Raw genomic sequence first — 17,500 nt, 5'->3', positions numbered from 1 at the left:
CTGCAGCAAGCATACGTGATCAGTTTCAGTTTCAGGATGAGCTCTTACCTTTCTTTACTAATCATTTCCACATTGATGAGCAGCTATTTCCCTATCCATTCAGTGTTGTTAGGACATCTGCATTGAGCTATTAAGCTGGAAACCAAATGATCAGAGACAGCAAAAGCGTGTCTAAATCAGTTACCTGTCAAACACATGAGTGTGGAGTGAGTATGTATGGTAACACACGCTCACTATGCTTGATCAGCCAATCATCTGAGAAGTGTGATTGAAGAGTCATAAAAATCCTAATATTCAACAAAACTGTATTTATGTACTGTTCAATTCATAGAACATTCTAAAAGTTTTCTATGTACGATGAATACATGCAATAAGTTATTATATACATATATACATACATACATAGAAAGCGAGAGAGTGCTGTAAAATGTATTTTTCAAAGTAAAATACTATTTCAGGCTTCAATCTTTTTTTTTTCACAAGGGAGAAATGTGAAGCCAAAAGCATGAAATTATGAAGACGCTAATAAAATAGCGAAAATGAACATTTCAGGTCAGACCCTATAAAGCATAGGCTTATAGGGAGCAACCTTTTATTTTTACATTATGAGGTGCTGCAGTTTACAGCAAAGAGCTTTTCTCAGCATGCTCTCCATGGTCATTTTAGCAGTGCTACAATCCTACAGAACATTAGGGGTACCAATGTGAGCCCATACTAGAACAGGACACTGATCACCACATTAACAGTCTCTTAGAGACTCGCCGTGTTAAAGTGAAAAATGTATAGACCCCCTATAAGTAAGCGAGCAGACATTTACCAGGCACTTTAATCCAGAGTGACTTTCATTATATTTATTACAGGGAAAATCCCTCTGGAGTAACCTGGGGTTAAATGCTTTCCTCAGAGGCACAGTGGTGTTAGCTCATGACTCTCTTTCTTTGTGCGGATGAAACCAGCAACCTTCCATTTACATCAATAAGACATTACAGTTAAGAACAATAATATGTTCTCTCATCACCCTTCCTGTCTTTATCAGTCTCTTAGCATTCTGCCTTTTAATTAACATAAGAGTGCTCACTTTAACGCATCTCTCACGCGCATGAATGAACAGCCATATGAGCCAGCTGAACGCACATGCAAGCACAAGTGCCATCACGTCGATGAATACACTTGAGCACACATGTAGTGTACTTTTATGCATGACAGCACCCACACATCAGCTCAGCTGTATTCCGGTCATCTAAATGCTGCTCATTTTGACACTGATGTTTCAGAATTAGTTGGCGTAGGAACATCCATGTTATATCTATGTTTCTGTATGTCTTCTTAGTGTGCTTCGGTGCACCGTCGCTCTATCTTTTCATTGCCTTTCCTTTCACTGTCACTTTAAACATAGGTAAGAATTTTTTACAGTGACCCTTTATCTGTTTTTTGGCCGTTTACTGTAAAAGAGCAATGGGGTCAAAATCTGCCTGTCACCATGGCAATAAACCTCTCCATTCATGCGAGCAGCTTGTCATCTCCATAGTAATGATGTGACCCTGACAGATTACTATGCCTTAAATTCACACTTGCACAGGCAGTTATATGGCCACATACTTCTAATATGCTGAGCCAGGGGAAATTTTTCTGCATCGCTCTTATCTCGGCTCACACCCATTCCTATCGCTTACCGGCAATATTTTCCCCCCATTTTCTATGGGTGACATGATTTGAATTCAATACATTTTGTTGGTTAAAACTCAATTTGTTGTACGACATGCTGTTTTATAAATCAAAGAAAAGGACAGTGAATGTTGCTTAACAAATGGTGCAGACTGTTTTATACGTAAGGGGTTTGTGTAAGATTGACAGACTATTTAACACAATATCAAATTTTACTCATAAAGCATACCTATATGCTTACTTCTACATACAAACATATAAAATATATACACAACTGTTTAAAAGTCTAAGGTCGGTAAGGTTTATATATATTCTTATACACTCTTCACATAATTTTGTGTTCAACAGAAGAAATAAATTCATACAGTAAATTATGACAATTTAATTTTGTGTGTTATTCATAGATATGATGATTAGAATATGTAAAGATAAAGGACAAACTCAATAAGTCTATATGCATAATCTAGTCGTAGTCAACAGCATAAGAGACTACAAAATTATCAAAGAATTTAAGTACTCACATAATACACAGAACAAAAAATTTGTTGTCTTTGTAAGATGTGGCCATCTGAATATGCATTTAGCTTTCAGTACAGTGCACATGTGTGTGTGTGTGTGTGTGTGTGTGTGTGATCTTGGTATTCACTACTGCACGACAAATGTCCTCAAAATGGTGGTATGTAGTTTGACCTTGTGGGGACATTTTTGTCCCCATAAGGAAATAATCTTTATATCATAGATAATTGTGTTTTTGGAAATCCTAAAATGCTAAAATTTTGTGAGTGGTCATTTAGAGGTAGAGTTACAGTAAGATGATAGATATAACAGTTTGTATAGTATGTAAGAAAAAAAAAATTATGCCTATGGGATATAAATGTGTGTGTGTGTGTGTGTGTACAGGTTTATATATCCATGTAGTCACACAGACTCTGGAGCTCATGTCACAGTGTGGACCTAAACTGAGGTCTCCATGATAAATGATAAATCATACATATTTTTTAAATCATATATTTTTGTAGAGTCCCTACAAGGATGGCTAAACATGCGTGTGTTTGTATGTGTGCTGTGGTATTTGTATTGTTTATGGGGACAAAAATTTGTTTAATGACATGGGTATTAAAGTGGTGGCTTATGAGGACACTGCCAATGACCCTTTAATTCAAAAGGCTTAAAAACCATACTATGGTGTTTTTATTGTTGTTGTTGGGGTTTTTTAAAATAATTTTTACTATAAGAGGTAGGTTTAGGTGTAGGGTGATAGAAAGTACAGTTTGTGCAGTATAAAAACAAAAAAAAACCCACAAATAACAACGTGTGTGTATGTGTGTGCACATGGCATTTATCACGTTATATGCCCCAAGAGGAAACAAGCATTTTTTGAAAGTCTGAAATTTTCAATTGTTTCCTGTAAGGGGTTGGTGTAGGACAACAACACATACAGTCTGTACAGTACACAAACCATTACGCCTATGGAAAGTACCCATAAAACATGGAAACCAAACGTACGCGTGTGTGCGTGTGTGTGTGTGTGTAAGCTGTGATAAAATGCGGTAAGAGCAAATTAGTATGCATTAGGAAGCCAATACATATATGAGATCAGTCAACGAAACGTTACTACTGTTATGTCATTTCTTAATAAAGTCGCTTTACACAGACACGCAGAGAGAGAGAGAGAGAGAGAGAGAGAGAGAGAGAGAGAGAGAGAGAGAGAGAGAGAGCATGTCAGAAGAAAGTCGACAGAAAAAAACATGAACAATTTAATTTCAACATCTCAATATCTGAATTACAAATCCTAATGAAAGTCACTCCCCCCTCTGTCACAGCCGAGAGCCACGCGCGAGGAAGAGAGAAACCGTGTCCAGGTCGGTAAACACAGGCAGATCTCATTCTGTTAGTATTTGACAACGATGATAAGCTTTGACTCAAAGTAGCAAAATAATACTGTACAGTTGGTTTTTAGTGATCCAGTTCAATTTACCAGGCTGTAGTCGACACATCGTATTTTCCTTCAAACCTTCCCCAAACTAATTAGCCCTAACACTGCCATAGCAGCGATAGTGTTCATGTCATCTCTGTCGGATATTGAGTCTATGTGAAGAAAATACAGCGGTTAATACAACAGCGTAATACGAATCATGAGTCAAAGTGTATCATTTTCGAACGAAGCCCTTATTTACATTTCTAAGATATGTAGCCACGCTAGCTTGTTTGCTAGCTAGTAGCCAGAGAGATAAACATTCCACAAGAACAAGCGTTCTCAGAAATATGCCTAGTTACTAGTTTTTTTCGCAGTTGTTTTGTCTTATGTGTCGTGCGTTTGGTGGGCTATAATAACACAGAGCAAACAATAAACGTCTCAGAACACGGACCTGCATCATGCAAGTAAACAGACGCTAGTTTCAACTTCCTCGAGTGATTGAATGTAGTGTACTAAGGCGTGACAAGCTAAACTTATAAAAGTCTTAAATCCCCTTTTGCGAATTATTTGTAAATGTTGTGCGTATAGCCTTTGTGACTAATATTAATTTAGAGACCATATTATATGTATGTAATTCTATTTGGTGTTAGAATTCATTTCTAGCACGTAGGACCATTAAAAATAAACCAGTTGTTTTAAAATGATGACACAGTTGACTAGTTACAGGACATAAGCTTTTCAGATTCACATAAATTGCAACGCCAAAATTGCATAAACTGTCATAAAGCATTAATTTTAGATATATTGTGATATATTAGAACATAATTATCCAGTGCATCTTAAGTAATTCTGACAGACCATATCAGTGAAATAATGTTCTGTTTGACCCTTTGCCTGTGGGTTTTGCATTGACACACTTTATACATAAATAATGTGTGCATGCATGCAGAATAGCCTTTATGAGACTTACTGAGCCTCACTGTAATTTTAAAATAAATATGACTTAGGAGTGTTAATAAGAACTCACTAGAAACATTTAATTGCTTGCAATTATACAAATAAAAGGGATAGTAACTCAAAAATTATTCAAACTCTGTCATCATATACTCACAGTCTTGCTATTCCAACCCTGTATCACTGACTGATCTGTAATACATAGAAAAATATATATATTTTTAATGTTTTTCCAACATACAATGGAAGTCAAGTTAAGTCAAAGTCTAGTGGCTTTTTATTGTCAATTGTAATTAAAACTGTTACCATTTTTGTGTGTTAGACCGATGAACAAGTCATGCATGTTTGGAACCACATGAGAGTGAGTAAATGATGAAATAATTTTAAACTCTTAATATTCTGCCATGCTACAGTGCATATGAAAATTCATGATTGACTGTTCTTTGTCTTCTACAGTTTTTGAATGATTGATGTCGTCAAACACAGTTTTGAAAGATGAGCGGGGCCGGGGCGTAAGAAAAAGAACAGCACCAGAAAAATCTGATGTCTTTGAAGCGTGCAGCGAGGAAATAAATGTAGAGATTCACCAGCTCTTCAACAAGGTCAGAAGTTATGCCCCCCCTGCAGGAGGAGAATGGACCTTGCCTGACCCAAGTGTAGTGCTCTGTGATCCTCATGCGAGTCACCCACGTTTGCAGGCTCTGAAACAGTCACTGAATGAAGTAAAGAATCAACTCAGTGATAAAGACCTATCAGTATGGCACCAGCATACGTGTTTCACCAACCGAGCAGGTAGTGTTACAGCGCACCTTCGCTCCACAGTCAACGCAGAGCTGTGCACCCAGGCTTGGGCAAAGTTCTATGAGATCCTAGGCACTTTTCAACTTCTGCCTGACAATGCGTTGAAGAGTGGCGAGTTGAACTCCATACACCTGTGTGAAGCCCCTGGTGCCTTCATATCAGCTCTTAATCACTTCCTCAAGACGAATGGCCTGCATTGCGACTGGAACTGGATTGCCAACACTCTAAACCCATATTATGAAGCCAATGGACGTAGTTGCACCATTACAGATGACAGACTCATCACACACACTCTGCCTTGGTGGTTCTTTGGATCCGACAACACAGGTGACATAATGCTTCAGAAGCATCTGCTGGAACTGCCGAGATTTGTGAGCAACATGCGGAGTGTTGATTTGGTTACAGCAGATGGAAGCTTTGACTGTCAGGGGGACCCAGGGGAACAGGAAAGATTAGTTGCCCCGCTACAATATTGCGAAGCCGTTTGTGCGCTTCTGCTGTTAGGAACCGGAGGCTCGTTTGTCCTGAAAATGTTCACACTATTTGAACACTCATCTGTCTGTCTGCTTTATCTCCTTGCATGCTGCTTCCGTTCTGTGAACGTCTTCAAACCAGGCACTAGCAAGTCTGGAAATTCAGAACTGTATATAGTGTGCTTGGACTATCAGGCCAAAGAACAAATTCGGCCATTGCTCTCAAAGTTAATCCGTAATTATGGACCAGACTTGGCATCAACAGCGGCGCTCTTTCCCCGTCGCTGCATTCCAGACTCGTTTCTAAGTCAGCATGAAGACATATGCGCTTTTTTCCATGCATTGCAAGTTAACACAATCCAGGAGAACCTTAAGCTTTTTGTATGCATGAGCGCAGAACAGCGCAGGCGATTGGAGCAGCTCAGGGAATGTGCTGCAGAGTTTTATACAAAACGTTTCGGTGTTCTCTACCTCCACGGAAAAGCTGGGTTTGCCGTAGTGGCGTTGCAAAATGGGTAAAACTCTGTGAAAGGAAGCAAATGGGCTCTTTCAATCAGCGCAAGGAGATGGAACTTCAGGGATGGAAGCAGCGCCTTTTCCAAGGAAATTATGGGGCATTCATAGAGAGGCACTGTGCAGGGACAGAAGTGTGTGAGAATGTACTTAGTGGCCCATTGGATGAGTGCGATTTGGGAGCCTGGTTTGCCCTTGAGGGAGCTGCCCTGCCGAAAGTCTGCAGCTCCACCTTCTGTGACCAAGAAATGCTAGACTTCCTGAACGAAGCTCTGGAAGAGAACCTGAGGGTCAAAGCAGTGAGTCACCCTGACAGAGCTTTGCCAGTATGCAGCTCCTGCAGCGTTGACTCCCCTGTAGGCATCTTATCTGAGATTTGCAGCCATCCTGACGTGACATCTTGTTTGGTGCTGGGAAGCCAGTCTTGGTGTGACTGCACTCTTGTCGGCGTTAAACTGCAGCCAGAGTTTTTGCAAGGACCCTCCCGTTGTGAGGTACAGGATTCCACGTTGCACGACGGACAACCAGACTATCAGTTCGAGCTTCTGAACACTGTGCTTTTTGCTCTGCAGAAACAGCGACAGGGATCAACCCTGGTGATTCCCTTATGTTCTGTCTTGACACGCTTCACCTCCGGCCTGGTTTTCTCACTCCACCTGTGCTTTCGTTACATCACGTTCCGCTGCTCGTCTGGTTGGCCTCCTGCTGCTCTTGTGTGTGTAGGATTCTCTCCGCCATCAGCACTACCCCGGCTGCTGGACTTTCTCCGGGACGTGTTGGAGAAGATGAAAAAAGCTAAACTTGAGCTGGGGAGGCAGATTCTGCAGTTTGTACCTTTAGAAGAACTTCTCAGAGGGGAATTACCTCGCTTCCTGTATTCCCTCAATACTGCTGTTGTTCGACAGCAGCTACATGTGCTCATGCAAATTGAATAGAGCACATACTGTATGTCTATTTTCTCTAAAAGAACTTTTACAATTAGATTACATTTGAGTATAATAATACCTCGGTTTACTTCAATTGAAGCCGTAGCCTCAGTTTGTGCCAGTGCCACAGTGAATGTATAGGATGTATTGGAACACAGAATTCTTTTGTTTTATATATTTATACTGGGGAGAACAACTTTCTTTAATCTTGAATGTGCTGCAAATTACTCAAAACATTTATTTAGGTATATTTATGTAACTGTGCGGTTCAAAATGTTTATTTTAATATTCATGTTTCTTAACACTTTCAATTATATGCTTTAATCAATTAGTCTGTCCTGGCTCATTTATAAAATTGTTTACTGCAAATATGGAGTGTGTTTATGAGTTGTTGTTACCATAAATAGCAGAATATGTTATCAAAGTTTGAAGTATAATGGGACTATATGCAAATAATGTCTTATAAATAGTTTATATGATGGTGGACATCATGTATGCTTTAATAACTTTGTGCGATTGTGTTCATTATGACTTTGTTAATAACCAAAAACAAAAATTAATGGAATGACATTATAGCTAAAATCTGTTACGCAACTCTATTTTTTTTTCTCAGCAATTAAATATGTTTAGTAAAGAAAACATGAAAAATACAAGCATTTATAGCAAATATAATTTGGTAGAAGTACATAAACATGCATTTAAATATAATAGCAATTGTTGTTACAGAGTAGCAAATGTAAAAATGCATTGCAAAATATAAAAAACTGATTCTGAGTCTGTAAAACTATGTATTGTAAAACAATGGTGGTTATACAGACAAGTGGTAAAAAACATTTACCTGCAGGGTCCAAAAAATGTATAGGCCTTCCCTTTGCTAGTTTGCAGTATTGATTGCTGTTCTCTTATAGAACGTCAAAAAAATTGTATTATTCTGGCCAACAAAGTTTTGTTTGGTATGCATTTGCTCCTTAATAAATAATGTGACTATTTCAGTTTTCACTCTAAGCAAAAAAGGTTTTGACAAATAATAGTTAAGTCTCAGCCAAGGGCTACAAGTTATCGGAGTTATACATTTTTTATGTTGGCAGATGTGATTCCATCTAAGTGATCCAACAAAACGCAGAGAACAACACACATGGTCATTTTTCAGAGCAGAAATGTGTTTATGGAAATGTCTACATATACTGTACTTCAAGAGGCACCGTCTTAGTCTCATGGAGGTAAATGTTTCTGCACACATGCTTCAGTTGAAGTTCTCTTATCTTATCATACCCACACTGAGTTGTCTTCTCATTTGTTGAGAAACTCTATATCAAATGGATTTCTTCACAGCAAGAGTGAGAATTCTGCTCGCATCTGCATCTGATCTGTGGATTTCTACTAATCTATTCCCATCCAACAGTATACACATTTAACTTTGAGTTTATATCTAACCCGGTACACCAATACACATACAAATCAAAAAGACAGCAAGTGAAAACCTTGTGGAAAGTCTTTTTAGAATCTTCACAGTCTAGAAAGAATCTTAACATTCGTTTTGTGTCGCTACAACTTATGATAAAAAATTATTTCACAACTAAAGACTGTTATACAACTTTATGTCTGTGAAATAATTAGGATTTGTAAATTCTGAAATAATTTCTGCATGATGACTGCAAACCAACCAACAAAATATTGTCAAACATAATTAACCAGTCCTAACTGGTTTGCTGGTCTTCAGAGGTTTAGTCTGATGGTTTGTGCAGGTCTCTCAGCCTGGCTAAAGGAAAAATGGGAAAGTGCCCAAACTAAAAACAGACCAGGATGGGAGACTGGCTGAATCTATAAGTACCCTTTTTAACATGTATGGGCTGCATTAGCATTTTAATGTAGTAAGACTTGATGAATACAAAACATATATTGGAATACATTTTGCACAATACACAGAATCACCACCTGCTTTTCAGGCCTGAAGAGGTTTATAAGCTCAGTCAATATTGAAAAATTCACAGTTGGAGTATAGGATTTCCATGGATGTTTCTCCCTCAGTCTCATTACAGTATGTCTGCTGAGGACTGTTGGCCTAACTGAATGCATATTTTTCCTAAAGGAATTCAGGTACACATGAATATATTGCCTAAAGTTGATTCATTTATGAATGTATAAACATTACATCACCAATGGCTGCACAGCATTTGACCTGATTCACAATAATATTTCTCATTGAAATCTTGACATATGCCACACATTCAGTATTTAATCCACTGCTGTTAAGGCCTCTTTCTAATGTTACTCTCTTTTAATCTGTCAGGCGAAACCTCCATAACTCTGTGGCCTCAGCACTGAGTTAGCTAGAATGCATGCCAAGACACTGATTCATTAAATAAAGTGTTTTATTTTGTCAAGCGTTTCAATAATTCATCCAACGTTTCCTACAAGATGCAGGTTATGTTTGATTGGTGAAAGGTAAAAAGTCAGTCAGGTTTGTCTTTATACCTGTTCACTACTTATCTTCTCAGTATAAAAATATGCACCCTTTCTATCACTATCGCTAAAAGTGTGTGCGCCTGCATGCTCCCGTTCTTGAGAAAATCTGGCCAGCTGTAATTTGGAAAGTTCCACTGCTTTGTGTGTGTGAGGAAGCATTCATTACTATTAGGACCTCAGCCTGAGTACTCTGAGTGGCAGTTTTTGTTTAGTCAGCACACATAACTCTTTCACAAGATTGACTAAATTGAACCTTTTTAAGCTTTGTTGTTTAAACTCAGAGAAATAAATCTGTGGCTTGAGAATACTTTAAAGGGATAGTTCACCCCAAAATGAAATCATTTACTAATCCACAAGTTGTCCCAAAAGGTGTATGCGTTTCTTTTTTTTCTGTTAAACGCTAAAGAAGATATTTTGAAGAATGTTGCTAACCAAACAGTTTGTGGTGACTTCCATAGTATGGAGAGAAAAAAAACAAAAACAAAAAGAAAGCAGTGTTCAGCAAAAGAAAGGAATTGGAACTATCCATTTAATATCTCAAATGTATTTCTCTCGTGACGGTCTTATTAATCAAACATGTATTATATACCATATCATTTTAAAAAAAGATTCTTTAATGTATTGTTTCTGTATCCTGTAAGGAATAGTTCACCTAATAAAAAAAAAGCTGGAAATTTACTCAACATCAGGCTGTCCGAGATATAGATGAGTTGCTTCTTCATTGGAGCAGATTTGGAGAAATTTAGCATCACATCCTCAGTGGATCCTATGCAGTGAATGGGTGCCGTCAGAATGCGAGTATCAAGCAAGTGATAAAAATATCAAATACATTCACAAGTAATCCTTAATTCTCAAATCTACCAATTCATATCTGACAAAGTAAAAAAAACGGTCTCTTATTGGAATTGTTTTAGACTGTTTTCGCCCGTAATCATTATATTTTACTCCTCATTCAGACTTTTTTTTACTGGAAAATGCAATGTTATGAATAGATGACGTGTATTTTATCTGTAAACAATGGCTAAAAGTGTTTAAAAGATAAAAGTGTTTTAATGATGAATGATGGGCAGCATGCTGGTTTTAAATATCTTCCATTAACAAAAGTGGGCCATGCTAGATTCTTTGAAACACCAGTATATAGATGTTTTCTAAAAAAGCATCAGGCTGTAGAAGCCTTTTTGGAACCTTTATTTTTCATAGTGTATACTTGAAGTGATGTGACTTGATGCACCCATGCATGCATATATGAGCGTTATTCCCTGTGCTCGTCTTAGTTTGCTGAGTGTGACATTTTTGATGAAGCAGAAGGTGCTTTAATGTTGGTGACATCATGCTCATCACAGATCACATAAATATGGCAGACATGGCACAGCTTAATCTTGACTTGGGAGAGGATCAAGCACATATGTGTGTTCTGCATGCGTTCTAGCCAAAATGCTGCATAGCCTAAAAACTTTATTATCCCTTACATCAGATGAACATCATTCTACATATGTGGGTACATTTGGCAGATGGAATCGTACGTCTGATTCTAGGGAGATTCTCTTTGCTGAGCTCTAATGCTGGACACATGCCAATCTATTGCATCAGATCAGGTTTTGTGGTGGCAGAAGGACAGCCATCGTTGTCACTTAGTTAGGATTATGGGAAATAGTACCCTAGATATTGAAATCTGCATGTGTAGGCTATTATTTATATATTTTATGCAGGTATTTATTTGTTATTGTATTTTAGATATTTATTTTTGGCTTGATTTACTGAATTTTGAGACTATTGAACTGAATATTAGTATGTGATAAGTAAGTGAAAACATTGTTGCAAAAGATTTCTTTTTTAAATATATTCAATTTAGAAATTTTCTCAAAAAAGTCTAAGGTTTTCAACAGTGACAAAAAGGTCTCTTAAGCACCAATTTAGCACATTATAAATTAATTTTCTGAATGAAAATCGAAGATTAAAAAACTAAGGTTTGCAATCACAGAAATAAATTGTATTTTATATTAATTAAAGCTGTTTTACTATATTTTTAATCGAATACATACAGCTTTGATAAGCACAAGCAACATATTTCAACAACACCTCATTTTTGAACAAGGTAGTATCTTTTTCTTTAACATAATCTCTGCCAACCTTCTTGCTTCCACCTTTTTAATCTCTTAAATGCTTTGCTTCTTCTCTCATTTGGCCTCTGGCATTAAGTGCATGAGTGCAGTTTTAAGGGGCTCGCCAGCATATCCTCCTGTAGGTTGTGTCTCATCACTAATAAAAATAATGCCATACAGGAGTACGACAGGCTTCTCAAAAGTAATCATGATGGAGTACTGCATAGAAACCATTCACTAGCTCAGCCAGTATTTGCAGTCCTTGAGTGTAAAACGCTGAGTAAGTGTGTGAGATTGATTGGTAATTGACAGAAATTACATTTAGTTTATGCGCAATCTCTTACTGAGATTGCTGTTTATTGCCTGTTATGGTGCATTCCTGTCTATTTTTCCTTCACAGTTTCTCCTGCCATCTCGTAATCCCAGTGCCTTCCCAAACTAATTCTGTTTCTCCCTCATTTTCTCTTTTCTCCCTATAAATAGAGTGTGTTCATTGGTTAAGATGCTGAACAAGGGGGGATGGTGGACAGGAAATGAAAATCCCACAGCCCCTATAGATTGGTATACAACGCACATTATTGCTAAACCACTTTTTTTTCTCAGACATATTCAACGCACCATAGGAGCTTAAGTTATTGAAAAAAAGGAGCTTATCTATCTATGTGATTTATGATCAGTTTATTTTTACGCGTAGTGCATTCATATACTGCTTCATGTACAGAGGCAAACGCATCGTTGACATGAACTGACTGGTAAATTTCTATATAAAGCCTTTTTTTTTTTCTAAACGACTCCAGTCATTGTTGGTCGCTGTCAATATGCTTTAGGAAACTTTGATGCTATTTTCTGCTCGTAGAAGCGTACGAGCTCGCAGGATTTGTGAACATTTGAATTAATTTCCATAATCCCGCTGTGATGCTCCTAGAGTACGGGATCTGAATGAACTCGCCTGCTGGAGCCGCTTTTAAACGCGCGGTATGACGCCGCCTATCGGTGAGTGTATGAACCGCGGACTTCAGCAGTTACGGAGGGGGTTAAAAACTGCCGTCTCTGTCGAGCTACTTGCAGTGACTCGCGTAGGGGTAGAGGAGTGCTTCAAAGACAGGACACTTGTTTCCGTGAGAAAGAGGGGAGAGGAAAACGACAGACATGGCGAATAAAGCACCAGAGCCCCTTCCTCTGCACCTGGCGGAACTCACTGCTTCCCAGTTTCTCGACATCTGGAATAAATTCGATGCCGACGGTGAGTGAATCGTCCCGGGACGACGACTGTTTTTAGTTTAGTTCTACATAGGAGGCTATTACTTATGCGATGAAGTTAATTTCGTATTACATTTGATGTATGTCTACAAATAATCAAACTTTACCTTACATTAAATGTATTCTTTGTGTTTTATGATAAAATACAAAAGCAAAGTTTGATTTTAATTAAAAAGAAATCCATGCAACTTAATTTAGGCAGCAATGTAAATTATGTTTTAGTGAATATTTTCATACAGGAGATCGAGAAGTAGCCTACTATAGCTGCTGTATTCGTGTCAACAATTTTACTTTTTTAAAGAGAGGCATGGAATATTGTTTTAAATTATTATTATTTTGCTCTGTTTTGAAAGATAAACTCAAGCATTTATGAAATTATATTTCTTTGCTGCACCGCACAGGCTACATGCATGTTTATTTTTATTTTTTATTTCTGTTGCTTTTCTCTAAGTTCACTGGGTTACACGCTTAAAAAAAATGAAATGCAAGGATGTGAGCCGCTTGGATGTTGCCACGTTCGCTTTTTATAATCTTGTTTTCCATAGTCTGTTTTGGAGACTCTGTTATGGACAATCGTAGTTTGGGATTGTTTTTTTTTCTTCACAAATCCGTTTCATATTTTGTACTTGCGGGAGAATTGTTCTGCTCGTTTTGAACCGGTGGTTTGTTTTGCGGGATCTGGCAACAGTGATCTAGCGGGACGCTAACGCAAGTGGAATCCTCGGGCAATGTGCAATGCAGTTTTACGCACACGCGTATTCTTGAATTATTCAAGGAAATTGAAAAGGCGCCAGTGGGATGATTGCCTGCTATCGCCCTGTTAACTTCTTTCAGCGTTAGGCACGCGTTTTCTCAGCTCAGTAAATTTTGCCTCACAGGCATTGTTGGCAATATTGATTTCGCCCTGGAATGGAATCTTTCCTTGCAATTGATTTACGTGTCAGCGTTTGAGAGACTATGAAGATGAAAAGTTATGGGCGGGGGTTTGCGAGCCGGTCCTGCTAGAAAAAAAAAAAATGTCGTGAGCAAGCCTAAAACGCTTTGCAGTTCTCCGTTGGTTTAAGCTGGTCTTCTTACTGGTCTCCCAGGCTGACCTCCTGATTGCATAACTATAGTCTAAGTGGCCGGCTAAGACCAACAAACCATCTTAGGCTGGTTTAGACTAGTTTGGAAATGACATGTAGCCTATGGGAAAGTCTTATGTCCATCAAAACCTGTTACAGACAACCAAAGCTTTTCTTTTCTGGTCTTAGCTGATTTAAGATGCTCTTTCTGCCCGACCAGAAGTAAACAGATCAGCCTGGCGAGGGTAGGAGACCCACTAAGACAGACAAAACCATAGGTTAGTTTTAGCCTAAGATCGAACAACCAATATCAATGTTAATAAAGGGTCAAATTAACTAGCGTATAAGCCAACAGTTGTTTCTTTGTAGCTCGTTTATCTATGATTTTGTCCTTCAGCAGTCTAAATCAACAAGACAAGAGCAAGTATTAGATCCTCATTTCATTAATATAAGGAGACTGATTGTCATGTTGCATCAGATAATGTGAGCTGAGCTGCATCTGTGTGTCTTAGATGTTCCGTTTAAACTCATAATTTAATAAATGAACCAAAGTTCCTCCTTTTTTCTAGGAAATGGCTGCATTGAAGGGACGGAACTGGAAAATTTCATTCGTGAGCTTGAGCTTGCAAGGAAAAGTGCGGTGAGTCATATACAGGATTGTGTATGTTCGTTAATTATGTTAAAAACATCAGCTGCAGCTGTACTTGATAAGTGGAGATCTGAATGTCACATAAGAACTACAGGAACGAGATGTTTAATCTAGCTTAATGGGCATGCCATCTGAGCAGATACCATCTGGCTGCTATTTTCTAATGCAGTTTCTGGTTTTATACATAAAGCGACATTTCTGTGTAACTAGCAATTTGAAAACAAATGTTTTTTTAATTGTGCTGTTTTTCATGTCAGACGTGTTTGGTTGGTTTTCAGGATCCTTCAAATGCCTCATTCAAAGACAGGATGAAAGAGTTTATGCAAACATTCGACGAGAACGGTGATGGGAAGATTGAGATGTCAGAGGTAAATTTCACCCTTTTTCACTGCTGGACTACAGCCACACGGCAATGCTTTGGAGCTCCGGAGAACATTCTGCAGAACCACGTTTTAAGATTCATGGAACACCAGGAAGACATAGAAAGAGGACAATGAGGGCAGATTAGGGCTTGAAGGAGAGGGCAGAAGGTGGTATCTATCGAGGAGATGATGGACTGATGAAGGGCGGGGGGCGGTGAGAGGAATGAGTGCAGGGAGAGATGGATGAGGGGGGAGGGAGAGGATGGTGGGGACGTCCATCATGATGACGGCACCAAAGAATGGATAAAATGATTTATGCTGGAAGAAACCCTCACTAATCCAGTCACAGAGGCCACATGAACATATGAACTCATTCCTTCCTCCAATTAATGTCAGCCTGCTTTGGTTCTGAACCTATTGCCTTTTTTGGCTGGGTGTTGTTTTTGAATGTTGTTAGTGGTGCTACATTTCTTTCCTTTGACCTGCTTTATAAGTCCTATATGGCTTAGTAGAGGTAAAATGGTTTTGAAAAGATGAAAGGAGCCTTTCCACACGGCAGATTAAAGCTTACTTAGTTGGAGATCATGCAGTTAATGCAAAAGGGAGGTGGTTATATTCAAATCGTCTGCACCGCACAAATCTCACTGTATTAGAAATTGTAAATGTCTATGAGGAAAATCCTAACCGACCAAAGTTTGGACACTCACTGATCTTCAGTCACACTTCAGACAGTTTTCCTGTTGTCAGTCCAGTACAAAATCTTAAACATGCTGCTTTATCTTGAAAGCCGGCGGGCTGGCAGCAGCTCATTCAGACCATTTTTTCAAGGCAATGATCTGTTCTTCTGTGTGCAGCGTGTGAATCTAAGCTGGAACCACAGATTAGCCATGTTGGGATTGTCGTATCTGTCATCTTCTGCTTTCCAGCTTTTTGGGGTTTTCTGCTTCACTTTGTCAGATAGATAGATGTTATCTTTTAAAGTAGGTTTTTCGGTCTTACTGGTATGAACAATAATCAGTTGATTATACTATGTGTTAACAGAGGAACAGAAATCAACAGAACAGAGAATTTATTGTACTGCATAGTGGTATAGTACAGCAGATAGGTAAAGACATTTATAATGGCACAACATATTTCTGTGTTCACTAAATTTCTCTATATTTTACCAAATTTTAGTGAAATTAGTTTTTTGAGCATATTAAAATGATTTCTGAAGGATCACGTAATGCTGAAGAATGGAGTAATGGCTGAAAATTCAGCTTTGCCATGACTTGAATAAAATTTTAAATATATTAAAACATTTCTTTTTTTGTTTTAAACTGTATGAATATTTCCCAATATTACAGTTTTTACTATATTGTTCATTCTTCAGAATAAGAGACTTTTCTCCCAAAACAATAAAAAAAATCAGATTTGAGAATTTGTAGTCAATCCAGTGATAGAGTTAATGTCGACTATGGATGCATTCATTTCTTTTTATGATCTATAAATGTTTCAGATACAGCATTTGATGATCATGAAACTATATTTGTTCTATATGTTGTAATGCAATACACATCCTCGAATCGAACAAAACATCAGATCAATTGTATGGCTTAAAAGTACTTTTTGCTACATAGACAGAAGGTGATCCTCCAGGCCCAGGTTTGTGTGTCAGAGCACTCGGAGGTGGAACTTGACGTAGACAGATGGTTTCAGAGCTTTTCCGACTTTTCGCTTTGGTACGGTTTAGTGTCCCTTCAGCAGTTCAGCAATGATGAGCTCCTCTGTTGAGGCCAGAAAAGATAACCAAGAGCATGAAATGGTCTCTCATCCCTGTCCAGCTCTTGCAGACACTCTCTTCTTAAGCCAGGCAGATAGGCTTTATACACAGACATCAACTCAGACAGCAGCACTTGGTCGATTGTGCAGTAAAAAGGGATGCTTTGGATAAGAGCTTTGTGCTTCACTGTGTGGCTGTCCATGGTGCTGAAATCCCTTTCAGCGGAATTATAGAATAAGTCTAAATGTAGTGGTTACAAAAAGAAAGCATATTTAGTGTTTATATGTTTATATTATTATATATTTCATTCAAGTTATATTATAGAATATATCTATATAAAATGTAACATTCAATATTCATCATAGGATATATAAATATTTAATTTAAAATGAAAAGTGCCACAATTTTTATTTTGTTTTTTAACACAATTGATGATGATCTTTATCTTTTTCAGCTGGCCCAGATCCTGCCCACAGAGGAGAATTTTCTATTATGCTTCAGACAATTTGTGGGATCCAGTGCAGAGTTTATGGCAGTATGTAACAGTGATTATTTTTTGCCGCATCTTATTGACTGTCAGCTCTC

The 17,500-nt window shown here is 38.1% G+C and overlaps 2 protein-coding genes across 2 annotated transcripts in view; both read left to right on the top strand.

The window, feature by feature from the left end:
- The first annotated feature begins 3,374 nt into the window (after positions 1 to 3,374).
- On the top strand, positions 3,375 to 8,249 carry cmtr2 (cap methyltransferase 2). Its single transcript, XM_043245912.1, is given in 3 exon segments — positions 3,375 to 3,527; positions 4,994 to 6,280; positions 6,283 to 8,249. Coding segments are annotated over 2 exon segments (2,250 nt in total). The 5' UTR covers positions 3,375 to 3,527; positions 4,994 to 5,007; the 3' UTR covers positions 7,260 to 8,249.
- A 4,623-nt stretch (positions 8,250 to 12,872) lies between these two features.
- The window catches only part of calb2b (calbindin 2b), an 8,505-nt gene continuing 3,877 nt past the window's right edge, over positions 12,873 to 17,500 (top strand). Inside the window, exons 1-4 of the mRNA XM_043243612.1 lie at positions 12,873 to 13,061; positions 14,712 to 14,782; positions 15,070 to 15,159; positions 17,370 to 17,450. Of these exons, the coding sequence (XP_043099547.1) occupies positions 12,968 to 13,061; positions 14,712 to 14,782; positions 15,070 to 15,159; positions 17,370 to 17,450 (336 nt within the window). The 5' untranslated portion in view covers positions 12,873 to 12,967. The remainder of the gene's footprint in view (positions 13,062 to 14,711; positions 14,783 to 15,069; positions 15,160 to 17,369; positions 17,451 to 17,500) is intronic.

This window comes from Puntigrus tetrazona, chromosome 7 (genome assembly GCF_018831695.1).
Source record: "Puntigrus tetrazona isolate hp1 chromosome 7, ASM1883169v1, whole genome shotgun sequence".
Classification (NCBI taxonomy): Eukaryota; Metazoa; Chordata; class Actinopteri; order Cypriniformes; family Cyprinidae; genus Puntigrus; species Puntigrus tetrazona.
This window is presented reverse-complemented; position numbering and strand designations above follow the sequence as displayed.